The sequence below is a fragment of the Callospermophilus lateralis genome, chromosome 1 (assembly GCF_048772815.1).
Source record: "Callospermophilus lateralis isolate mCalLat2 chromosome 1, mCalLat2.hap1, whole genome shotgun sequence".
NCBI lineage: Eukaryota > Metazoa > Chordata > Mammalia > Rodentia > Sciuridae > Callospermophilus > Callospermophilus lateralis.
In genome coordinates, this window is record NC_135305.1 from 38,003,995 (window position 1) to 38,031,876 (window position 27,882).

Consider the following 27,882-nt stretch of genomic DNA (forward strand, 5'->3'; position numbering starts at 1 on the left):
AACAGAAGTTTAGAAATATACAGTGCAGTATAAGTAAGACTCAGAGTACCAGATAAATTCCCAGTGAATACTAGTATCAGAGAATCTGTAGTTTAAGCTTAGTTGTATACTGGAAAGTTGAGCTTTGTAGTTAGGACAATTCTTTTGTAGTCATTCTTTTCAGACTTACTGAGTGCAGAACCTTTTATACTATGGTGGTATTATACTTTGCAGTGAGCCATATATAATCATTTTTGGAAAGACAAAAGGTCTTGAAGGAAGTGATTTAAAACATATTTACATTTGTTTTTGGTTTGTGTTCTACAGAGAACTGGAAAATAATAAAGGTTTCTCAAAAGTGTTTTAAAAAAGTCAAGACTTTAAATTAATATCAATAAGATTTGCTTTTGATAGTAATATTTTTGTTAAAATGAAAGTCATGATTGTTTGTACATTGTTATAGATCTGTACATTGGGATTCATGGAATGTAATAATATTTTTTAATTAAGAAGCATTTTAGGACCAGAGGTGTAGTTCCTTGATAGAGTGCTTGCTAAGCATGCATGAAACCCTGGGTTCCATTTCTAGCATCACAATGAAAGTGAAAAAGGAAAGAAAAAAAAGAAACATTTCAAATTAAAATGGATATATTGCTTGTAAGCATATCTTGCCTTCTATATCAGTTTTATATTTCCTTTGGCCTTTCTGGGAAGCAGTTTTATTTCTAAAGACTTATCAAGTTGGATTTCTTACTTTTTCCATGGCAGTTTTATACAGGCAATTAAACAAAGGTTGAAAAAATAGTATGAATACCTCAGGTTCATCTGATGATATTGTACACCTTAACACACTTTTTATGACTTTTCATAGCCTTAGAAGCCACAGTGCTTTATCACAGTGGTGAAGAACCATTTGAAGTCTTTATTCTTTTCCATCCACTTTGTATATATTTCAGATTATTTTAGAATTGTCAAACCAGGTTATGACACAACCTGTGTTACTGAAAGCTGTTGAAACCATGTTATGACACATGTTATTTTAAAAACTGTGCTATAGCACAGGTTTAGTTGTGAAGACTGGCATTTCTGTCATAATACTCTATAGTTAGTCTTAACTTACGGTACCATGTAGTTAGTCTTAAAGTTATCTGTATTCCAACTAAACCTATGTAGTAATTTCTTCTGTGATTAAAATACAATTTTGCCATTATTGGTCAGTGTTGTACTGCTACCTAAAAAATTTTCTTTAAAGCAGTATAAGATTATTTGTTGATTTTTTAAAATTATTTATTGATTTTTCCCACAAACTTTGAAAACATTCATGAATTAAATTTTTAGGGCTTGACTTTAACTGCTGAACTGGTGCCTTAATATGGCTGGGAGAACTAGGATTGGTAGGAATGAACTCTTGGTGCAGTTTAAAGTGAAAGGTAGAATTGGATATTTTAAAAATGTTTTACAATTATTGATTCACACATATTTGGTATGAATGATATGTTAGCTTTTAATAAGCCTAATTCCTAACACTTTTTTTTTTTTTTGTAAAATCTGATGCCAAAGGTTAATTTTGTTCTCCTGGATAAACCTTATTTGCTACATTATTATTATTATTATTTTAAGATAAAAGGTAAACACATTTTATAAGAAATATAATTTAAAATATACTAAATTGCTTAATATAAATTTAGATTCAATTTACTCTGGTTTCAGACAGTAATTTTATGCAAACAATAAGAGCGGTTTAAGAATTTATAAAATAGGTCTGGAGATATAGCTTAGTTGGAGAATGCTTGCCTAATATTTTTGAGGCATTGGATTCAGTCCCCAGCACTGAAAAAAAAAAATGGATGAAATATTTCACTTGTAATTAACCATGTACGGAGGCACCCCACAGAATGGGAGAAAATATTTTGAATTATGTATCTGATAAAGGATCACTATCCAGATTATGTAGAAAAGTCTTAAAACTTTTGACAACGACACCAATAACTCCCAAAAAAACTTATTAAAAAATAGGCAAAGAAGTTTAATAGATATTCTTCAAATCAGTGAAAAGATGCTCAATGTTACTGATCCTTAGGGAAAGCCAAACCCCAGTGAGGTGTACCACCTCACTGAATGCCTACTATCAAAATAATAATAATAGAAAATAAAAAGAACAAGTGTTGGTGAGGGCATGGAAATATATTAAAACCCTTGAATCCTCTTCTTGGGAATATTAAATGGTACAGCTCCTATGGAAAAAAGCATAGCCGATCCTCAAAAAATTAAAAATATAATTATCATGTGATCAGCAACCTGTTCTGGGTATAAGTCTAAAAGAATTGAAAATAGGATCTTGAAGAGACATTTACACATGTATGTTAATTGCAGCATTATTTACAATAGGTGAAAGCAATTGGAATGTTCATTCATAAAATAGTAAAGAAAATGTAGCTTTAAAAAGGAAGGAAATCCTTTAATCTCCCATAAATGAATGAATTTTAGGACATTATGTTTCATTAAATAAAGCCAGTTACAGAAAGACAAACTATATGATTCTGTGTGATTCTTTATATAGTATCATAGTCATAGAGACATAAAGTAGAATGGTGGTTGCCAGAGGCTGGGGAGAGAAACGAATGGAAAAACGTTGTTTATAATCTAGAATTTCAGTTTTATAAGATAAAAAGAATTACCGAGGTGAATGGTAATGATGGTTACAAAACATTATGAATATATTTAATACTTCTAAACTGTGTGCTCAAAAATGATTAAATGATAAATATTATCCTAGGGTTTTTTCTTTGAACTTTTTCTTTATTTATTTTATTTGTCATTAGTTATACATAACAGTGGAATGTATTTTGACATTATACATATATGGAATATAACTTCTCATTCTTCTGCTTCTACGTGATGTAGAATTATGTTGGTTGTGTAATCATATATGTACATAAGAAGGTAATATCTAATTCATTCTCCCATCTTTCCTATTCCCCTTCTCTTCCCTTCTTTTCCTTTGTCTAATCCAAAGTACTTCTCTTCTTCCCTGCCTCCCTGGCCCCTTATTGTGAGTTAGCATCCACATGTTAGAGAGAATATTCTATGTTTTTTGAGGACTGTCCTATTTCACTTAGCATGATAGTCTCCAGTTCCATCCATTAAATGAAGTGTCAAATTGCTATAATTTTATTTCTATTTATGGCTGAATAGTATTCTGTTGTGTATGTATACCACAATTTATTTATCCATTCATCTGTTGAAGGGCACGTAGGTTGGTTCCATAGTATAGCTATTGTGAATTGTGCTGCTATGAACGTTGATGGGCTGCGTCACTGTAGCATGCTAATTTTAAGCCCTATGGGTATAAACCAAGGAGTAGGATAACTGGGTCAAATGGTGGTTCAGTTTCAAGTTTTCTGAGGAATCTCCATATTGCTTTCCAGAGTGGTTGCACCAATTTGCAGTCCCACCAGCAATGTGCGAATACCTTTGCATTTAATAAAAATGCCAGTATTTTTTTACTTGTATTCTTGATAATTGCCATTCTGACTGGTGAAATGAAATCTCAGTATATTTTTAATTTGCATTTGTCTATAACTGCTAGAGATGTTGAATATTTTTTCATATATTTGTTAACTGATTATATTCTTCTTCTGTGAAGTGCCTGTTCAATTCCTTTGCCCATTTATTAATTGAGTTATTTGCATTTTTGTGTTCAGTTTTTTGAGTTCATATCTATCTATCTATCTATATCTATCTATATATCTATATCTATATATATCTATCTCCTGGAGATTAGTTTTCCACATGAGTATTTTATCTCTTTAGTAAATTCTGTATTGTAGTAAAAAAGATAAATATTATGTATTCTTTAAATTTTTTTTTAGTAGTAAATGGACACACACATTTATTTTATTTGTTTAACTTTATAATGTGGTGCTGAGGATCGAACCCCATGCCTTATACATACCAGGCGAGTGCTAAAACCCCAGCCCTCTTTTGTATTTTTCTACAATAAAAAATTGAAAAAAATTTGAGCCATAAGATTTAGGGAAAAGTGACCAAGTGATGAATACCACATGCGGAAATGTACCTTCATAATTAAGTTCGAGTACAGTACAGATAGATGCTTTTTTTTTTTTTTTTTGGTACCAGGAATTGAACTCAGAGGCATTCAACCACTGAGCCATATCCTCAGCCCATTTTGTATTTTATTTAGATACAGGGTCTCATTGAGTTGCTCAGCGCCTCACTGTTGCTGAGGCTGGTTTTGAACTCGATCCTACTGCCTCAGCCTCCTGAGCGGCTGGGGTTACAAGAATGCGCCACCATGCCCAGCTCAAGGACAGATAGTTATTATCCATGTGAAAGATATTCACAAAGAAACATTGGTTACCTTCAGTTTTTATGTAGCTATGATTTCGTATATGGTATAGGTCAAAATATGTGTATTTTCAGATTCATTTTTCTTTTTTAGTGTCAAGACCCCAGATATCAGACATTGAATTTACATTAAAAACTTTTCATCTACAAAAAATGTTAGAAATTTCAAGTATTGGCATAAGAAATTAACAGTACTTGCCCCCAAATAGTTTTTCTGTTTTGGTCTTTATTATCTGGATATTTCAGATTTAAGGACAAAACTCTTTAAGAACTAAACTGTAACCATAGAATAAATAACTACCCATAAAATTTCATCAAGGTTACTGCAGGTGTTGCTTATGTTTCTCTTGCCTTTTGTTACTTATTAATACATTTAATGTCATGTGTGGAACATATTTGTTCAGTTTATATGTTAGTCCAGAAATATAACTTGACAAGCACTTATGGACAGAAATACAAATATTGGTCAACTTTGGATGATGTTTTCTCCTGATAAACCCATCATAAGTTCAGAGTCTCCTAAGTTTTCAAATTTAGTGCCCCTAACCTTGTACATTCATAGTTTAGCAACATAATACACTGTAGAATTTGAGTTGTGTACTCTTCTGATCTCCTGGCTGATTGGGAGCTGTGACTCATTGCTACTACTCAGCATCTCAAGAGTGTTGTACTATGTATCATTGGCCTGGGAAAAGATCAAAATTCAGAATCTGAGGTAGTTTCTACTCAATGTGTATCATTCAGTAGAAATGACTTTTACATTATTATAAAATGGAAAAATTATAAATTGAACTATTATAAATTGTGGATTGTCTATGCAGTCACTATTTAATATATTTTTAAAATTTTGTTTGTTGTCATAGATGGACAGAATACTTTTTATTTATTTTTTTATGTGGTGCTGCTGAGGATTGAACCCAGTGCCTCATACATGGTAGGCAAGCACTGTGCCAGAGCTACAGCCCCAGCCCCCACTATTTAATATTCATGTTCTAAAATTCAGTTGTGTTAGCTTTCCTTTACTAAGACAAATACCTCAACTTCTAAAGGGAAAGGTTTATTTTGGCTCATATATTTATTGATAACAGTTCCCAAATATTATTATTATTATTTTTTGGTGCTGGGGATTGAACCCAGGGCCTTGTGCATGCAAGGCAAGTACTCTACCAACTGTGCTATATCCCCAGCCCAGCAGTCCCTAAATATTTTTTATTGATAGGGTCTGGCCTTCTTAATCAAAAGGTAAGATCTGCCTACACAAACCATGTAGAAATTGTCCACTTAATCTGTGCTGATTAGTCCTATGTTGTTGGCATTTGTTGTTTAATAGTGTTAAATCTATATATTTTAGCTTTAATATTTATTGATAGTTTCTACCTAAATGTATTAAAATCTTGTTTGTTTTAAACTGTTTTTTTTTTCGTAAAGAATATACAATATACTCAATTTGATTTCAGTATTTTTAAATCCATAAGGCCCTCTGTTTTATTTTTTGTGGTGTTGGGGATTAAACCCAGGTTCTTGTGTATGCAAGGCAAGTACTCTCAAATTAATACCTCCAGTCCTCCACAAGGCCCTTTAAAGAAAAATAATGTTATTTCAAGTCAGTAATTTGAAGTTGACATAGTAATTTGAAGTTAGATTAAGTTCTAAAGTAGTAATCTTTATCATGATGTATAAAAATGACTTCCACAATTTATTACAGAAGTAACCAACACTAGGAGATTCTTCAAAAAGGTAGTATTGTTCTTTTGTGTGTGTTTTTTTTTAATGACCCATTGGAGAAAACTATTCATTTTCCCCTCTTTTTTAAAAATAGGATATAGCAGATCCATTTTTTGCTTATTGTAAGCAACATGCAGATAGATTAGACAGAAAGTGGAAGAGAAAAAACTACTTGGCTCTACAATCCTACTGTAAAATGTCTTTGCAAGAGAGAGAGAAACAACTATCACCAGAAGCACAGGTATGGGAATCATGCCAAAGTCATTTTGTTCCTTTTAAGATTAAGGATTTCAGATCTTGCACATGTTTGCCAATGATATGTAAAGTATAATTTTGAAATTCAGTTATTGAAGTGGTTTGTGATTTAAGGTAAAATGGTGAGTAGAGTTTGTTATTGAAGATTCTGCTCCTCATCTAGTCAACAAAGCAGCCATGTATAAAGTATATTTCCAAAGAAGAGTGTGGCAAAAATTATTCTATCATTACAATTTTTTTTTTTCAATTCAGTCCTAATGTTCATTTATGCATAGGATTTCATCAGTTTGCCCATTATTTATAACATATTTTTGGGTACAGTAAGTAAATCTGTGGAAATTATTGCTGTTATTGAGAAGCTTTGGGACAGTATTTATAAGGTGAAAATTCAGTTTATTTTAATCTCAGAATAAGGCTATACTTTAAGGACCACTGATACATATAATTTACCTCAAGTAGGAGTTTTAGTTATCTTTACTTTCTTTAAGTGTAAAAGTTAAAATCAGAAGGAGTATGTTCTATTTTTTTTTTAACTTTTAAAATTTGTGTGCATTTCTTTTACAGGCAAGAATCAATGCCCGGCTTCAGCAATATCGTGCCAAGGCAGAACTGGCTCGATCCACTAGACCCCAGGCATGGGTTCCAAGGGAAAAATTGCCTAGACCACTCACTAGTAGTGCTTCAGCTATTCGTAAACTGATGCGGAAAGCAGAACTAATGGGGATCAGTACAGATATTTTTCCAGTGGACAATTCAGATACTAGTTCTAGTGTGGATGGAAGGAGAAAACATAAGCAACCAGCTCTCACTGCTGATTTTGTGAATTATTATTTTGGTCAGTATAGACAATGATAATGCACATTTTTACTGAGAAAAATATCCTAATGCAAGTATTTTATGCTATTAATTTTTAGAAACGCATTAGCCATGTTACCATATCAAAATAAAGGCATGTTTATTTTCTTAAGTGGTATGTGTTTGTAAAAATCTAGGTTCATGTTTTTTTCTATATACTTAAAAGTGTTTAAATAATGCAGGTTTATGTGATCATCTCTATAGCTAGTTTCTTTCTTTGTGTATTTTTTATACCAGTTTTTACTTTCTACTAAAGTAAAATTGGATATTTAATTTAAATAGAGAGAAATATGCGCATGATTCAAATACAGGAAAATATGGCTGAACAAAAGAATATAAAGGATAAATTAGAGAATGAGCAAGAAAAGCTTCATGTGGAATATAATAAGGTAAGTTGGCTCCAAAACACATAGCAGAGTATCATAGATCTTATGATTTCTTTTGTGATTCTGTAGGAATTCCATATATGTCTCGTTTTTGAGATTCTAGAGCTTTGAGGCTCTTCTCCCCTTCAGTACATTTATTATCATCACTCTCTTACTGAGTAGTTTCTATGTGCCAGGCATAATTCTGATCTTTTTTATATATACCAACTCATTTGCTTCTTACCTTAATTTTGTAGCATAGATAATGATTATTGCTAACATTTTCAGGGAGGAAACTGAGTCCTGAAAAGTTTAGGTAATTTGCCCAGGCTCACATAGTAGTAGTAGTCAAGTCCTAGAGTTGGAGTTCATGCATCTGACTTCATTCCTTATTCCTAACATGCACACAGTATCACTATAGAGCTTCTCTAGTTTGTAGAAAAATTTGAAACTTATTTTTAAATTATTGTTTTTACCTTGAGTTGTATTGTAACATAACTTTTTATATGAAAATACTTTTCAATTTAAATTTTCAGTGTACTTTTTCATTCTAATGAGGAGAGAAATAAAATATATAAAAACAAAATGTGGCTAGTGTCAGGTACTTAGTAACATAAGCAAATAAAACTAGTATTAACTTATTGTTGGAGAACATTTCAAGTGAATTTAAAAAGTAATAAAAATAAATTTTAGTGGTCAGCCAGCCACTGTAGTGACAAGATTTGGTTAGACTCGGAAGACTTGGGGATTCTTGGTAGTTCTGTGATCTTAGCCAGTTTGCAAAGTCCTGTGATTCTTGGCTTGATCATGGTGAAAATGATAGAAATATGTCTTGTTGAAAACAAGGATTAATTAGCAGAGTATTGTAAAATTATATAACAAACTATAATGAAATATAAAAGTGTGTGTCATCATAAGACAAAATGCTTACATTCTGTTGATGTTTGTAATTAAATGGATAGCCTTGTCTCTCAGAGGTATTATGACTTGAATATTTTTAAAATATATGGAATTTAAATGTAGATATTGCATATTTATTGATAAATTATTTAAATTCCTACATAAGGAATTTTACTAATTTGACTTACTCACTTTGTAGCTATGTGAATCATTAGAAGAACTACAGAATCTGAATGGAAAACTTCGAAGTGAAGGGCAAGGAATTTGGGCCTTACTAGGCAGAATCACAGGGCAGGTTAGTTTCTTTCCAATTGCTTTCTTCAATTCTTATGCACTATGATTTTCAAAGACTAGGTTTCTGACATGACTGTCACTTCACTAACTGAAGAATTTTCTTTGATCAGAGCCTCATCCTCTTGGATAATGATTTCTGCCTGAAATACATCTAAAGCATTGGAAGCTGCCTACTGAAACCTGTAGCTTAATTTCGTTGTTTCAACTGCTATCTTGCTTGCAAAATTTTTTCATTTGCTCAAACTGATTGACCTGTCATTTATTGATGAACTAAGATTTGAAGCATGAGTTCTACCACATTCTTTTTTATACCATCTTCTTTTTAAATAAGTTTTGGATTTTTTGCCATATTTTTTGTTTCATGTTCTTGTGTTATATTTGGGTATAAAAATTTAAATGTAAAAAGAAATGGCAGAGATTCATTTTCATGTTAATTAGCTTTTGAGCTGTGTACAGGATAGTTTTTCAAACTTAAGTGTAGTTTTTCCCCTTCAACAGTAGCTATTATTGTAGTTGTAAAAAAAAGTCCTTTATCCTCAAATACTTTTAGCCTGTTAAAGTTCTTGGTGTTGAAAAAAATTATTGCTAAATGAAATTTTTTAAATGCCATTTTTAGTACCATGTAAATAATTAATAAGTTAAGAATTTTTTCTAATAATTTAAGAGGTATTTTTAAGGATGATTAAGAACCAGTACTTCTAATATAAAAGTAGTTTTAGGACTGGGGATGAAACTCAGTGGTACAGTGCTTGCTTAGCATGTGGGAAGGACCTGGTTTCAAACCCTAGTACTACCAAAAAAATAAATAAAAAAGTTTTATTTGTGGAGAATTTTTTTAAAAATATATTTTTTCATTGAATTTTAAGATATTTACAAAGAGTCAAATTTATCACATAATTTGTGTAGATGTATTATTTAATGAACTAATTTATTCTGATTTTTATTGTTTCATGCTAGCTTTGAAAGTACTTTTTTGTGAACAGAATATTCGTGGTATAATCAAGTATAATCAAGAATAATTTATTTTTAAAGATGAGAATGAGGAATTGGCTCTGAAAGAACTAATCTTTATTCCTGATGATAGGTTTTTGGTGGGTTTTTGAAGATTATGGTGTGTTTTTGTATTTGATATTTAGAGAAGGTAATGTTGAGCACAAAGCTTTAGTTTATTTACCTAGTTACCATTACATTTTGGCTAGAATTGCGAGTTTGTCTCAAAAGAACCTCCTATTCAATGTAAAATATTATTCACTATAAAAGACATTTTTATTTATTAAATGACTTTTCATAGAGGCTTACAAATTTCCTTGTGCAAATATACAATGCAAAACTGAAATAGAATTTGTTTGTACTGTTTGCCTGAGACTTTTTTTTTCCAGTTGGCTGAGCAGATGTGGCCCATCCGGCCACTAAGAAATGACTTTGATAGATGGTTGCTGTCTGAGAAGCCAGCATTCTACAGATTAGCAGAAACCCAAAGAGAATCTCATACGCTTTTGTTGGAGAATTTGGTCCAATAAGATAATTTTTCTAATTAACCTATGGAGCACCAATATTGTTGGGATGTTGAGGAAAATAAACGGCCTCGATATTCTTTTTTGTCAAGTGAATTATGTTATTTTTTTTAAACTTCCTATACACTTATCCTTATCTTTCACTTCTTCAATGTAAAGTAATTTAATTTTCATAATGTTTTAATATACCACTGAAAATGGATGAAAGTATGTAATTATAGGTTTCTAATAGAAGTGATTGTTAGACAAAAACTTATTTCTTTTTGCCAATGTAATAGCTGGTAAAGCAGATTTCCCCTCACTATCCTAGTACATTTAGTTGGCTCCAGTGGCATATAGAGGAAAATGTTGCTTTATATTTCATTTTTAAAACAACATATACTGCATTTGTTCAAATCAATAGAAGTTGAACATACCAGCAATTTTGAGAGCACCCAAGGAGAGAAAACCAAGTAAAAAAGAAGGAGGCACACAAAAGACATCTACTCTTCCTACAGTACTTTATAGGTAAGTAATGAAATTATAATAGAATAATGTTTTGTATTTTTTGAACTAATATTTGTAAAAAATACTTCAAATATTTGAGTGAATTATCTCCATACAATAATTTAAATTAAATGCATATGAAGTTCATTTGATCAAAGATGATTTCAAGGTTCAATGATAAGAGATTTTAGTTTCTTTTAATGAGATAAAGGACTTTTTATATCTTTTAAGTAATTTTATATCTTTTAAGTAATTGGGGATATATCTGTATAAGCTCTATATAAGTGAGTTCTATTTGGGGAATTGGAAATATGCTTTGAAAATGTGATTATGGTTTAAATAATTAAAGCAACACACTTAATAAATGGACATTTATGGTTTATTTTACTTGAATGAATTGTGAAGTTTTGTGTTTCTAAATAGTTATAGATATCATGTAGTATGAATCTACTGTCTTTCTAGGGAGTGGATAATGAAGATAAATTTTAATTTTGAGGCTATCTGTACTCTTTTTGCTCAGTTGCAATTATTTTGTTTCCAGAATATTTTTGTTCTTTACTTTTTATGTTCAATATTTTTACCATGTTCACCATTATATAATAATTTTACATAGTCAAGACTTCTGTTTCTAAATTGGGTACAGTCTCACTTTTTTTGGTGTAACTTATATTGATAAGTGAGAGCAGTTTAGAAAATGCTGTTGTTTATATGTGTGTATATGCATACAGGTGTCCATACACATAGATATATACCTATACCTGTGTATGTTGTATATACACGTCTATATAAATACATAAATGTGCTTCTCATAATGTCTTTCTTAGAAATAGCAACAGTAGCAACAGTATCAGTCTCCATAACTATTTTCAGTTCTTTATTGGAGACTTTCTCCACAGGTAATAGCAAATAATTTCCTTGAAATATGGAAAGGGCCCTCTGTTGTCTTAATGTATAATATAAGCATAAGCATGTAATCGTTATGGCTTTCCCAAACATAGCTGGTTCATTTGAAACCACCATACTTCTGACTTTAATGACTACATGTCACTTTTGTTTTAGAGTATATTTTATATTATTTTTTCTTTTTAATTCTGAGATCAAGTACTAGTTTTGGCTTTTCTTTTGGCTTCTTCCCCTAGGAGTATTAAGAAAGAACCTAAACATTATTATTTCTTCTATTTTTTTCTATGAATGAATGGTTTTTTTAGGTTCTTAACAACTTTTTCTTCACTCTGTACATTCCCAATATAAATTAAAAAATATACACTAAATTTTCAGTTCATGCTGCCTGTATTCTCAGAAGTAAATTACCTTTTCCACAAGAAAAATTAGATTCCTGAAAAACAAATAAACAAAACCAATAAAGTCTAAATATCAGTAACAACAATTGTAAAACCCTTAATATTTGTAGTGCATATTAGTTGATATTTCTTAGGACTCAAAAGCTGATCTTGAAAAGAGACTTAACTCACACATTTAGCTTATTTATATAATTCTGGCTCTTTGCAAGGTTTATAATGGTTGAAAGTAAACTGAATATGTTTGTGAAGTAATTTCTTTGTGGTTTTAGAGAAGTTTTTGAAAATTATAAAATTCTTTTGTTTCAAAATTAGTTTCTATAGAAAAGTTAAATCAACATTAAATAGTCTTTAAGTAATAATTAAAATTAAATGATGTTGAGAATAAATAAGCTTATGTGCCATTTTGAAAGGCTTGACTCATTTAGGTTTATACCAGATCCAAGCTATTTTTTTAACATTCTCAAAAGTATTTAGACCTAACAGTTACTGACATTATAAAAAGACCTGTGCTACTAATAAAATATCGTCTCATAACAGGACAAATATTTTGTTAATCAAGATGAAAATTTAAAATTTAAAAAATGTTATAATTTGTTTCACTATGACAGTTAATCTAATTCTTATTTTCTGACTTTATTCACAGTTGTGGAATTTGTAAGAAGAACCATGATCAACATCTTCTTTTGCTGTGTGATACTTGCAAACTCCATTACCATCTTGGATGTCTGGATCCTCCTCTTACAAGGATGCCAAGAAAGACCAAAAATAGTTATTGGTGAGTTAAGTGGAGGAGAGCTAGATGTTGAAGCCAGTTTACTTTTTATTTCAGCTCTATAAGATAGGAAATACTTTATCATGCATAACATAAAGTCTTTCACACATCTTTTAAAATCAATATTTTCATAAATAATTGTTATATGGCACCACATGAATAAAACTATTGTACCAGTTTTTGAGAAATGAATTTTCAGTTAATTTTGGCTATTTTGTGATCAGTAGTGGATTCTTATTTGAGGTGTGAATTCTGTCTGGTGTGTTTATAATTTTCTTTTGATTTATTGTTAGAAGTTTCTCAAATGATTTATTTTTATTTTGAAATTGAATGAATTTATCAAAATTTGCCTCCATATACATGCCTTTGTTTGGAATTAGTATCTTATTTCTGAATTAGTGCCACCAATATGTCTGTTATTATTTATGCTAGTTAAATTAAGGTCAGCCAGCCATTCTTTGGAAATCTAGATCATTTGACATATGGTTTTGAATTTTTTTTCATTTATTTGATCCTATTGACTCACTATAGATGTTTGATAAAAGCTTATGAGTTTTATTCTTTCCTTAAGTCCAAGAGAGAGTAATGTTCAAATTTTTAAGACTGACTTATATAAAGGACAATATAAGGAAAGAAAAACTTTTGAATGGACATGAGTGTTCTTTTTAAACAAAATACTTTTCCAGTTTTAGAAAAGACCAAACCCCAAATCCTCAAATTGTTATCAGTTCAAAAAGTTTTGTGTGTTCCTCAAACACATTTAAGTGTTTTTCATCTCTTCAGGACTCTTGTGTTCATTTTATTAGGAAGTTGTAGCTGTGCGCTGGAGGTTAGTATCTATGTTGTAGAAAAACTGCAACGATTTCAACTACTCATATTTCCCCATTCCATATTCTTTGATGCCATGTTAGTAGTCTGAAATTTCCGTGGTTGGAGTATTCATATTCATATCACAGACGCTTTAAATTAAAGCTTTACCCCCAGAGAGCCCTTTGTTGGACATTTACTAGGATATCACTGACTGATTGTTGCTTTAGTCCCTACCTAATTCTTACTAATTCTTTTATTAGACAAAGGTTCCTGTTACTGTTCCCTTATTTGGTAACTGTGACCCAGTGTTTGGCTTAATCCCTTACTTGATTTTTCATTATTTATAATTTTCAAATTCATTTTAGTTAATTGACTTTTTCCTTAGGTTATTTTTAATGCTTTGCATGGAAATATAAAATTTTATGACTCTAATAGAATGTATTAAGTAAAAAATTAAGTAAAAATATAGAGGACTGGGCTAGAGTTGTGGCTCAGTATTAGAGCACTTGCCTCGCACCTGTGGGGTACTGGGTTTGATTCTCAGCACCACATAAAAATAAATAAATAAAGATATTGTGTCCATTTACAACTATATATATATGGAGTGGGGAGGACTAAAGTGAATTTATGTAATTTAGAGGATAATAGCAGTATAGGGGATTATTAAAAGAAACCAAGTGATGATTTTTCCTCAAAATATCATTTGATTGCATCACACAGTATTATCCATCACACAGTATTGGCTGTGGCTTTATTGTAGGTTGTTATTTCTTCAGATTTAATATATGGATTCTTACAGCAAAGATGCTTTTGTATCTTAAAGGATATATGATACATCATATATATATATATATGATGTATATACACACACACACACACACACACACACAAGATACAAGGAGATATAACTATATCTCTGTGTGTGTGTGTGTATATATATATAGATAGATAGATAGATAGATAGATAGAGAGAGAGAGAGAGAGAGAGAGAGACAGACCATGGAGTTTCATAGGAAGACTGGGAAGAAGTCATGTCCATTTGTGTAGATGCTATGTGTAACACAAATCATGTGGCGATTGTCTTGAAATAGGAATGGATTCATTAAGCATTGGCAGTTATAAAACTCTTGATTTTCTGAATTGATCAGTGTTTTCTATTATCTGGGTACTCTGAGGATAATTTCCTTGTCATCCAAAAGGGATTATAATTCTTAGTGGGAATGTTTGGAATGAGCATAATTAAACAATGTCCCCATGTATAATGGCCACAAAAAGAAAATGAAAAAAAGAGAAAATATTTTGGTTAAAAAAAAAAAGCAATTCAGACAAAAATATATTTGTTTTTATACTTCAGGGACTCATGTATTTAAAAATGAATTGGAACTATATGAGAAATTTGGCTAAATTTCATTCAACTGATTGAAATGTGCATTCTGCATTAAGGTTGTGTATTTTAAGGATATTAAAGCAAGCAATTGGTCCTTGTTTATAATATAATTTAATATCTTTTATAAATATATCAGTTTAAATGGTTGTGGTATTAATTATTTATTAGTAAGATCTAAGATCTACAATTCTATGAAGTTTTCATTTGGATAGATACAGGAACAATTGTGTATTTTTTGTTGTCTTTTTATTTTGGTGGTAATTTGTGAGTCTAAGGAGTAAAGAGCTTCGTTGCTCTAGCAATAGATAATAAGAATTTTCTCAGTAACACATGATAAAGTATGTCTTTATTCTCTCATTGGAAGTTTTTTGGTGTTAATTTTTGGTAGCCAATTATGCTTAAAAAATAAATATTTTAAAATGTTTAAGTTAATACTTAATATTGATTGGCTTTTTGGCAATTAATGTTTTTGCATTAAAAAATCAAATAAACTTCGATTCAGAATTTAAAGCTGTCACTTTTAAAGCTGAATATTAGCTTAAGCTGAGTGTGGTGTTGCACACCTGGGATTCAACAAACTCTGTTGGCAGAGGTAGGAGGATTACAAGATCAAGGCCAGCATCAGTAACTAAGGGAGGCCCCCTAAGCAATTTATTTATTTTGAGACCTTGTCTACAAAGAAAAATTAAACCATAAAATAGGGCTGGGATATTGCTCAGTGATTAAACACACCTGGGCTCAATCACCAATACCAAAGAAAAAAATCCCCAACTATTAGTTTAATACTAAGTTTACAGTATTAATGAAGGGGAGATATAAATTTTGATGGAGCATAAATTGAGACATCTTTGAAAATATTTGACGAATTATAAATTACATTTAACGATACTAATATAAACGTGTAAATATATGATTTTATGTATTATAACCATATTTATAAAGAGACTACTACTACAATTTTAGAATTTTATAAAATTAATTTCTGATCATTCTTTTAAGTTTGAAGAAAACACATGAATAAAAATTTACTTTTAACAACTGGTTTTAAGTTTTTGAAGTGGGCTTTCATAATTGACAACATAAAGACTTGCAGCAATCATTGACTAGTTTTCTGTGTTTCAGGTGTTAATCACTAGACACATGTGGCTATTAAAATTAAATGAATTAAAATGTAAATTTAAAATTCAGTTTCTCATATAATGGCTACTATTCTGGAATGTGGAGATGGATAATTCTAGCATCATGAAAAGTTCTACTGGATAGTCTAGGCTAGATCTAAGTTTCACGCTCAGTTATCTTCTAATGCTGTATAGCATTAGAAGAGAACCATTTATGAAGCATTACAAATGCTTCATAAATGGTGCTTTAACAAATTCCTTTTGTAGGCAAATTTATATTTCTTCTATTAGAGGTAGCATAGGCCACCAATGAAAATGACCATTTATATTTGTTCAACTTTTCTTAGACCATATTTCTATTGTTTTCTTTATATATTCAACACAACTTGTCATTAACTATAATTAAAAAGCTATGGTAATTGAGGCATGAAGTAGAATCAGGGTCCAGGAAGAATTGTGATTTTTTAGATGTTAATGTATATGTCACTTAAGAAAAGTTTTGATTTCCCAAGGGAAATTGCCATTTTAACCAGTGTTGAATCTCTTAGGTTGGTTCATTTAGACATATAACATTGTTGTGTGTTTTCTTATGATACTTACAAGTGTACATGTAATTTGTTATATACCTGAGTCATGATACTCATTCTGAGAGGAATACATGTGTTTCTGTATGTTTAGTCTTATCACACTCCCTTATGTGTATATATTTTTCACATATACCTGGATTTTGTTCTTTTAGAATCTATAGCTAAAGCTAAAAGATGATAAATATATTATTATTTACTTAATTAATTTATGTTTCTAAATTTATGTAGGCAGTGCTCAGAATGTGACCAGGCGGGGAGCAGTGACATGGAAGCAGACATGGCCATGGAAACGTTACCGGATGGGACCAAACGATCAAGGAGGCAGATTAAGGAACCAGTGAAATTTGTTCCACAGGATGTGCCACCAGAACCCAAGAAGATTCCAATAAGAAATACGGTAATTTATTACTTATTTAATCATAATCATAATATGTTATAGCTGAAAGTTAAGAGGCAAAGAAAAGACAAAGTATAAGTATATTCTTGAGGGGTCAAAGAAAGATTATCACTTGGTTATTTTTAAGAATTTGTTTTCTGTGTTATGAAATATGCCATATTTGCTTGAGACTTTGTAGTTAATGTGCTCAGTTGAAAGTATAATAATGAGGAATTATATCTATCACTCAGCTTCAAAGAGAATAATATCAAAACTTTGAAAGTCCCCTGTAAATCTTTGGCAATCTCATCCCCTACTATCTAGCCCAGAGGTCACCTATTCCTCTGACTTCATATTTCTCATTCTCTAATTTTGTTTTTAATATATTTCAAACCTATTTACTCACAATAATACATATTGTTTAGTCTTTCAGGTTTTAAATTTTGTGTTATTGGAGTCAAACTTCTTCTGTAGTTTGATATTTTTTCCAACATGTCAATTTAATTCATAAATACTGATCCATGTAGTTATAGTTTACTTCAGTAATATATAGTTATTCTATTGAATAGCTATTCTAATGAATAGACTATTATTGAGTTTTTCCTTTGTCATGTTTCCATGCTTTTCTATTATTAATGGTTTGGTATAAATGTTTTTGTTAATGTTTCTTGCAGAATGGTAACAGGGAGTTAGGGTATGTACTAAAGTGTAGATTCGCTGAATTATAGACTATCTGTATCTTTAATTTTAGTAGATAATGACATGTTTTCCACACCAGTTTACACATGTCAGCGATGGCTGATGTTTTTTTTTTTTTGGTTTGTAAACTTGTTCAGTGTTTTAATGTTTTCCAAAGTAAAGAATGGGGAAAAAAAGTATATTGTCATTTAAATTACATTTTTCTAAATACCGGTAATTCTGAGCATCTATTATAGGTATATCAGTTGTATTTCCTCTTCTGAGAAATCTGTAGGCAAGTCTTTTGGCTTTTTTTTTTTTTTTTTTTTCTTTTGAAGCTAAGATTTAAAGAATTTCCTGTAGAAAGTTTGTTTCTATTTCCAGGCTTCTTTACCAACCTGAGACACAGTAAAAGTTTGATGTGTGTGTGTATTTTCCATTACATCTGTAGAAAAAAATTTCTGCTGCAAATTCATTAGGGTTGGCTTGCAATTACAAATTGTTATGGGAGACTTTTTTTTTAATTTTTAGTTTTTTTTGTACTGGGGATTGAACTGAGGGGCACTAGACTACTAAGCCATATCCCCAGCCCTATTTTGTATTTTTTTAGATACAGGGTCTCACTGAGTTGCTTAGTGCCTCGCTTTTGCTGAGGCTGGCTTTGAATTCGCAGTCCTCCTGCCTTAGTTTCCCCAGCAGCTGGGATTATAGGCATGTAACACCACACCCGGCTGGGAGACTTTTTAAAGATTTTTTTTATTTGTTCTTTTTAGTTTTATATGACAGTAGCATGACATAATACAAGGAAGTATAATTTCCCATTCTTACGGTTGTACATGACGTGGAACTACACTGGTTGTGTATTTATATATGAACATAGGAAAGTAATGTCCAATTCATTCTATGATCTTTCCTAATCTCAAACTCCCTCCCTTCCTTCATTTCTCTTTGTCTAGTCCAGAATACTTCTGTTCTTACCTACTCCTTCCCCTCATCATGTGCTAGCATCTGCATATCAAAGAACATTTAGCCTTTGGTTTTTTGGGATTGTCTTATTTCACTTAGCATGATAGTCTTAAGTTCCATTCATTTACTGGCAAATCCACTGTGTATATATACCACATTTTCTTTATCCATTCCTCTGTTGAAGGGCACTAAGGTTGGTTCCATAGTTTAGTTATTGTGAATTGAGCTGCTGTAATAAACATTGATGTGGCCATGTCACTGTAGTATGCTGATTTAAGTCCTTTGCGTATATGCCCAGGAGTGGGATAACTGGGTCAAATGGTGGTTCCATTCCAAATTTTCTGAGTAATCTCCATAATGCTTTCTAGAGCAGTTGTACTAATTTGCAGTCTCACCAGCAATATATGAGTGTACCTTTTCCCTCACATCCTCACCAACATTTATTTTTAATTGTATTCTTGATAATTGGAGTGAGATGAACTCTTGGTATAGTTTTGATTTACATTTCTGTAATTGCTAGAGATGTTGAACTTTTTTTCATATATTTGTTGATTGTATTTCTTCTGTGAAGTGTCTGAGTGGATTATTTGTTTTTTTGGTGTCAAGTTTTTTGAGTTCTTTATATATCCTGGAGATTAATGCTCTGTCTGAGGTGCCTGTGGCAAAGACTTTTTCCAATTCTGTAAACTCTCTCTTACGTAATTGTTTCCTTTGCTGTGAAGAAGCTTTTTAATTTTGATTCCGTCCTATTTGTTGATTCTTGATTTTACTTCTTGCACTTTAGGAGTCTTGTTAAGGAAGTCAGTTCCTAAGATCTTTTAAGGGATAACAATATATAGATTATTATGGACTTCTGAAAGGAACTTTTAAGAAAACTTAATTTTAATTTAAAGGAGAAAAATAAAGGCACTCTAAATTAACAGCTAACAAAACAAACAATGACAACTAATCCTAAAAATATTTTTATATTTCCCTGAAGGAGAGGCAGACATTGAAAATAAAAAATGTCTCCCATGCGAAGTTAGTTAAACAAACGGAAATCAGTAAACATAATTCATCACATCAATACACAACAATAACATGACTATTTAAAGAGATGCACAAAAAGTATTTGACAAAATACAGTGTCCATTCATGCTCAAACATTAGAAAAACTAGGCATACTAGGAACTATCTCAACATTTTAAAAGGTATATATGTTAAACCCAAGACCAACATCATTCTAAGATATTGGTAAAAATAACATCAAAGACAAGATGCCAGGGCCATTTAATTTTACGATATGTAACGTGGATTTTTCTTATTTATGAGAATTCAAATACATATTGAATCTCCAAAAAACATCTCCACTATTTAGAAACTTGATTACTTTTGTTTACTTCCTTTTCCTTAACTTGTTTAATGAAAGGGATTTTATTTCAAGTCAAAAATATAAAATGATTAGGGATGCTTTAGATTGAAGTCCCATTTTTATTGATAACCTGTGAAATTTGGTACACTGGCATATAATGAGCACTCAAGAAATTTTAGGTGCTAAATACTATTGTTAAATCATTTTGTGTAAAAGTAAATGAATACCCTCCCCATCCTGCCCCTTCTGTTACTTTCTTACATTTTGTACTTTTTGTCTTTATGTTTAAAAATAACATCAAATTAGGAAGGAAGTCAAAGGGTAAAGGAAGAAATTCACATGCTAAAATATTTACATTAAGTTCTGGTGTGTTTCTACTACTACTACTACCAAATCCAGCCATTTTATTTTGTATTTCTTGCTAATGCTTGGATTTTGACTTCATTACATTTTCCAAAGGTAGTTAAGTCAGAAAAGGATGGGGCAGGATGGGGAGGGTATTTGTTTCCTTTTATATAAACTGGTTTAATAATAGTATTTAGCAACCTAAAATTCATTGAGGGCTCATTATATACCAGTGTACCAAATTTCACAGGTTACTTCCCTTAAGATGGATTTAATTATTATAGCTCCCATTTTACACATAATGAAACTGAAGTAACTTACCTGTGATCTTCCAGAGAATAAACAGCACAAAAGGAATGAAACCCAGATAGCTTGAATTAACTCTCATCTTTTTTGAGATCTGTAGATGAACATTTGTTGAGGCATGAATGCAGTTTTGTCAAACATTTGGTTACTAAGTAGCTTTCTTAATAGGTATGGTTTTTCTCTTATGGTACTCTAATCTGATACCAGAACATTCCTGTTTCTTTTCTTAGTACAGGATTATTGGTAAGAAGCTGGGCACATATATACTTAATAACTTGTGTAACTGAGTTCATTCTCATTAAATATTAGATTCAATATAACTTTTCTTTTTACATTCAGTTTTAGTAATATTCCTTGTCAAGTTTATGCAGGAACATTGCCATCACTGTCATTCACAGTGAAGCAGTGTTAAAGTTAATAAAATCTTTGATGGCTATTCTGCCTTGTGGAAGTTGATGTTAAAAAAGAAAAAAAAAATTAGGAGCAATATATCAGCAAGCTCATTGTTGGCATGTGTATATAAGAACTACTAGTATATATTTGTTTTAATATTCTTGAATTATAATTTGCTTCTTTACCTCCAAAATGGATACTATGAACTGCTCTGGGGAAAATGTGTAATTTTGAATTGAGAGTGAAAATGGAGCAGCATGTAGTGATTTTCTTACCCATTTTTTTCTTAAATCTAGTCACTCCAAATATACTCAAGCATTTGCCTTATTGCACTTAAGCCTTTTTGATTAAGCAACAAGGATCTTTTGGATCCGTTCACTTGATCAGATCAATGTTAAAGGAGAGAGGCCCATAACTATTTTCCTTCTGTAATGCCTGATTTGTGCCAAACAAAGTTGCCGTTAGAAGAATGGCATCTACTTTTTCCTGCTGACAGGCAGTTTTCCATTTATCATGTCCAAAGAGTTCAACAGGGAATAGAACACTTCAGCAAGGCACACTATTGTATTGTTTGGATACTGAGAAAAGTCATTTTTCATTTCATTCTACTCTGGTTTCCTTAATAAAGATTTATAGAAATCTGAAAGAATGTAGCATATTTTGAGACAGTAGTTTCAATAAGATGTAGATGGTTTTCAAGGTGAGCAGGCCCAGTATTACTTTTTATCCTACATTTTTTCCTATCCAAAGATTCTAAAAAGATTAGCCAGAAAAGTTACTTGAAAAAAAATGTGGCACTAAAGATTTAGTATTAAAAATAATGATTTAAAAGAACTGTTGGCAAGTGAAAAAATGAAATGTTGTATTTTCAGAAAATACCCTTTCAGGCAAACATAGGAGCCGTCTCTGTTTCTTATTTTAACATTACCTCACGTTTAATGTTAAGGTACCATCAGTTTTTAATTGAAATTTGTCATTCTGAGTGATTGAATTATTTTTGATTAAATTTTAAAAACAAAGTAATACATGAATACTTTTTTATTGTAAGAAATTTTAAGAGTATAATTAAAGACAAAAAGTCCCTTTTGATTTTCATTCCTCATTTCATGTGCCTCTCTTATGAGTATACATATCTTATACTTTGAATATCTTAAATTTCTTTTTGTCTGTCAAAATAAAGGCAAGAAAAATTATTAGACATATGGAATAGTAGTTTAGGAATAGTTCAAGAAGCACAGAAATATGATAGTGTTGATAAGTAAAAAAGAAAGGATATGGTTTTAGAAAATTCTTTTTAAACTATTTCTAGTGCCAGAGATTTTATTTTGTAGTAGCTTAGATTGGTTCTGAAAATGCTGCATCTCTAGTTATTTTGATGTCTCCATAACTGTTATTCTCTCTTTTGTCTGGATACTAATAAGAGGACCATTCTAAAGAAAAGAAAGGATTGCAAAGTTTATATTTTTATACAACCTTTATTGGGTATTTACTGTTTACATTCTATTAATTGTCATAACTACCCTGTAAAGTGGCCACTAATATAATTTCCATTTTACAGATGCAAAACTGAGGCAAAGAATTTTGAGTAATTTGTCTAAGACATACAGTATCTAAGTGACAGAACTGTGCTTCACACTTAGCTAGCCTCATGTCATTCTTTCACTTCATTGTGCTGACTTTCTGGATAGGATTTTTTGCTGGGTTTACCAGCACCCCATTAGAGCAGATTTCTGCTTGGAGATATGAGCCTCCTGGGAAAATAAAAAATCTGAAATAATCAGTAAATAATAAAAGACAAAACCAGAAATTAGATTTAAAGGGGGGCATCTGATGGATCTTCCATCCCTGACAGGAATTGGAACTGAACAACTGAACAAGACCCAAGTCCTTTATTTAAGGGGAAGTACATCAGAGGTTTCAGTGTGGCAGGGATCTTGCAGGAAACAGGTTGTTTGGTGCTTAGTAGGTTACTCCCATCTTTTGGTGTCTTAGTTTGATCCTAAGGCTGTGAGCTAAGGCAGGGTGCCAGTATGATCTGGGCTTTCTCAAACCAGGGAATTTCACCCACAAGTTCCCAGAAAAGCAGCTTCCCTGCCTTAATGGCTCAAACAAACCCATAAATTATACACGGCTCCCAACAATTACTACTAATTGTTCCAGGTTCTTTATGGGCTAGAATCACAGACTCTACATTCTTTCAGTAGCTTAATATACCACTGGTGATTTGATCAGGAAAATGGGCAATTCTGTGAGGAATTAAGGATTTATATAGTGGGCTAGGATTGTGGCTCAGGAGTAGAGCACTCACTTAGCACGGGCAGGACCCAGGTTCGATCCTCAGCACCACATAAAAATAAAGGCATTGTGTTGTGTCCATCTACACCTAAAAAATTAAATATATTTTTTTTTAAAAAGGATTTATATAGTGATGGGCATGTGGGAAATGTTGATTTCAAAAAAGTTGTCTGTGTAGGTCAGAAGAGTTTTGCTGAATATCAGAAAATTTGTCAGTGAACTATCTTACCCTGAAACACTAAGTAAGTGTTGAGAGTTGACATTAGGACAGAGAATTTGATGGTGATGATCTCAGCCTGAAGAACAGTGTTGAGTAGATGAAAAAATAGGAACTCATGGGGAAGTCTGTAGCATGATCCAGGACTGTAAGTGGGAACTGATGGAAAGATATGTGAAGCCTTAGTATCTAGAAAGCAACATGACTTCCTGAGAAAAAATGACCTCACTTTACTTACTCATTTCAAACATAAGGTTTTTAACATGGAACTACAGAGAGAAGGGGATTATAGGAAATGTGGTTTCCAGCCTTAGTTAAGAAAGATGGTTATAGCAGTGATGGTAGAGGTGTGTGCCAAACTGAATACAGATAATCTGGCATAGTAACCAAATGCCTAACCTAGTGCTTGTTAGGCCCATGGTAGGTCCTTGTAGAGTAAGACATCCAGACTCCTCTGTCCCTTCCCTCTTTTTCTTCTCTTTGAGGATTAGGATATTACCTTTTTTATTCCTGTTTTCCATCCTTGAGTATTGGGCTAAACATGCAATAAGTTCTGAATTAGGTAGTTAAATGAATCACTGGAATCAAAAATCCAGTGACTAAAGGAGTTATAAAATGCCAAGGGTAAAGATCAAAGAAGGTAGATCTGGAATTTTTACTGGTTCAGCAGTATTTAAAACTGAGAGTAGTTTAATTCTGTCTTGGTTTGCTGGAATCCTCACAATGTTTCCCGGTTAATGAGAGTGAGTCAGGTTCCCACCTCTCTTTTTTGTCTGTTTTAGAAATGAGCAGAAAGAAAGTTACATGAGTGAAGAAAGGAATATTAATATAAAGGGTCTCCTGCCAGATGATATGTTGTTAGCCCATTTGGGTCCAGTCATTTTCTTTCTCTTTTTTTCTTATTCATAGAAGTTAGAGAATTTCTTTTTAGAATATTAGGATTGTTTAATTAGACACTCTGGTAAGGAAAGTCTCCTTTAGTTTGACTGCATTAAGCAATGTTTCTCTTTAGAATGTAATGATTTAAACTATCCATTGTCAATGTCTGTTTCAAATAAATATAATTTATTTACTTTTAATTGTTGAGCCTACCTATGCTTCAGATTTCTACATTTAGAATATATGATAATATCATTTTATAAAATAAAAACTTTCAGATATACAATTATATATTCTGGAGAAAATTTGAAAATTTACAATAATTTTACTTTACATACTGATAGCCAGTAATAATAATTCTTTCATACATCATTCATTTATTGTAGGAATGAAAACTTTGGAACTATAGTATGATTTATCATAATATAGATTCTTTTATATTGAGAGGATTGTTTTTCTTCTACATAATAGCCTGTATATAGGACAGTGAGTTCATATATATATATATATATATATATATCTTGCCTACCTTTAAATGTAAAATGACCACATTTCATATTCAGTGTTTTCCTCTATTTCTTGGGTAAAAAAAAAAATCTTTTTCTTGAACTTATGGTTCTAATCTTTCAACTATGAATTTTTATTGTAATACTTCTATTAGTTTCAAGTAATATTTTCTTCCTTTTATACTTTCATACTTTCTTCCTTTTATACTTTGGCATTGAACTAAAAACAACATTGTAATCCGTTGACCTTGTGGGTTACTCTTTGATTAATCTCAGATGCATTCACTATCTAACATCGCAGTCCATTTTATCATTACATATATTCTAGTTCTAACATTTCATTGTTTTATTTTTCATAACTTTGAAGATACCAGAAATTCTCCAGTTATTTCACCTACTTGGATTTTTTTAATATTCAGCTTTATCTCACAATGCTTAAAGGGTGTATCATGACTTTTGGCGCATGCAATACAGTTTACAGCCTCACTGATTTTATCTTGAACCTATTCTGTCCTCTTGAGTAAACCTGTGGGGTTCAGTAGTAGGGACAAAATACTTTAAAATGAACTTTTGTTTATAATATATAGAAATATGAGTTTCTGTTTTCTTCACAGTTTTCAAAACTGTGGGAAATTTTTCTTTTGCATGAGTGGTTTTGGCCGTATTTATTCCTGAGGTGAATTATTCTCCATGTTCAAGAATAAAAATTGGCTGTCTTTTAGTATTCTCTGTTCTTTGCTTTGACCCCTTGTCCTACTTTTGAATTGTGATCAGATTTGTATTTTTCAACAAGTATGTGCTTAGCAACTAATAATATAAGGCACTGGGCTGGATGATGAATAGGAGATTAAAATGAAGATGTTTTCTATGCCCTCAAGGTAAAGTTGACTCAAATGTCATGTAAACTAGAAGTATAGTTGCCCATTTGTGAGGTATTATTAAATTGCCCCAGCTGGTAACATTATAGTTGTAAAGTGGAATAGAATGACTAAAGATTGAAGCCACTAAGATTTACTACTTGACTTTCCCTAAGGAAATGTTCTTCTGGATGAGAAAATCTTAATTTGCATTTTTAAAAACTTGGATATTGATCAATGGAAATTTTTAAAATAATAGCAGACTGGATACTAGTAAAAGCATTGGTGCCCCTCCCATAAAATTGCTTGTAAAATTTTTGAACCTCATTTAGGTATCATGATACCTTTAGCTGTTTTACCTACACCTATGCATTCTTATGCTAGGCAGCTTTAAAAAAAATTTTTTTTTAGTTGTATATGGACACAATACCTTTATTTTATTTATTTTTATGTGGTGCTGAGGATTGAACCCAGTGCTTCACATGTGCTAGGCAAGCACTTTACCACTGAGCCATAATCCCAGCCATGCTAGGCATCTTGAAGACAACAGCTTTTTATATTATTAACTTGGCAATCCTTTAAAGAAATTAATTGGGTAAAATCATCATAATAATAATCTAGTTTTAATATAGGCTTATTTATTAATTAAAATTATTAATGAGTTTTAGCATACTTTCAACAAAATTTTATTTAATATGTAATTTTGTAAGATAAGTAAGTGAATATTTTTTAGGATCACTTGTTTCTTTTTTAATTATTTTTGTGCTAAGGAAAGAATCATTAGTGTAATTGAGTTTTGCACATAGACTAATTAAAGAGTCTTTTTAAAACTTAAATTATTTTCTTATGTCTACATACTTGCAAATATTTGGTGTCTAAGGATGTAGCTCAGTGGTGAAGAGCTTTCCTAGTATGCTTGAGGACCTGGGTTTCAATCCCTAGCACTGGGAAAAAAAAAAAAAAAGAAAAAAGAATATGTGTATGACTTTTAATTTTGCCTTAAAATTAGCATTTAACATGTAATCTTATTTTCCTAAAATAATTTTTTGGTAACATTATTCCCTTTAAAAGACAGAGTATATAAAATCAAGTTCTTGAGCATTTTAGGTAGCATCAAAAACTGGTAAGATAGCATACTACAGTAGAAATATCTGGAATGGATTTGAACTCTAGTCCATAGTCTACCAGTGACCCTTTATGTGGCCTTGGATAAGTATGCTTAATTTACCTTGTGTGTTAGCTTTCTGTCACTGTGATACATTCATTTAGATAATTAACTTAAAGAAGGGAAGAATGATTTTGGCCCAGTTTTAAAGTTTTCATTTTACTATCCTTTCAGGCCTATAAGGTGGATTATCATAGCAGGGAGTGTGTGGAGCAAAACTGTTTACCTTATGGTGGCTGGAAAGCAAAAAGAGAGAAAGCGTTCAGGATACTAATTTCCCCTCAAGGGCACACCTCCAATAACCTAACTTCTTTCCTTTAGGTCCCACCTTCTAAATATTTTATCACCATCCAGTAGCACCTCAGGCTGATGATCATGCCTTCAACATATGACCTTGGGGAATATTTAAGATCCGGACAACAACACTTTGTTTTCATATATATCCCCATTTGTAAGATAAATTAGATCATCTCCATTCTTTTGTACACCCAATAGTTAGGTTATAAATTCACAGTTTTATTTATTTTTGTCCCTATGTTTGTGTATTAGAAGGTTAAAATATTCACATTAATATTCAGACTTAGGGAGATAATTAAAACTTAGTAATTATGCTTTCAGGATTTTATTTTTATTTTATTTTTAAAGACCACATTTGTTGAGGATCTTTACTTTTCCCCTTTCTGGTAAATCTGTTATATTCATTGTTCTTATTTCTAAAAAATTACCTGCATGATATACTTTTCAACACGTGGGCTACTAGGTGTTATGTATTGCAGGTTGACTTGTTTCCAAGTTGTTATTTTCTTTTGAAAAATTTCCTTTGTGCCTTTAC

General features: G+C 31.4%; 1 protein-coding gene across 3 annotated transcripts in view; it reads left to right on the forward strand.

The window, feature by feature from the left end:
• Nucleotides 1-27,882, forward strand: part of Phf14 (PHD finger protein 14) — a 189,904-nt gene that overhangs the window by 53,642 nt on the left and 108,380 nt on the right. For all 3 annotated transcript variants that reach the window (XR_013091873.2, XM_076861574.2, XM_076861581.1), the window contains 7 exons: nucleotides 6,167-6,313; nucleotides 6,892-7,162; nucleotides 7,465-7,571; nucleotides 8,647-8,742; nucleotides 10,659-10,762; nucleotides 12,686-12,817; nucleotides 16,945-17,113. Coding sequence is in view for 2 of the 3 variants with exons in the window: in XM_076861574.2 (XP_076717689.1) it covers nucleotides 6,167-6,313; nucleotides 6,892-7,162; nucleotides 7,465-7,571; nucleotides 8,647-8,742; nucleotides 10,659-10,762; nucleotides 12,686-12,817; nucleotides 16,945-17,113 (1,026 nt within the window). In the remaining variant the exon portion in view is untranslated. The remainder of the gene's footprint in view (nucleotides 1-6,166; nucleotides 6,314-6,891; nucleotides 7,163-7,464; nucleotides 7,572-8,646; nucleotides 8,743-10,658; nucleotides 10,763-12,685; nucleotides 12,818-16,944; nucleotides 17,114-27,882) is intronic.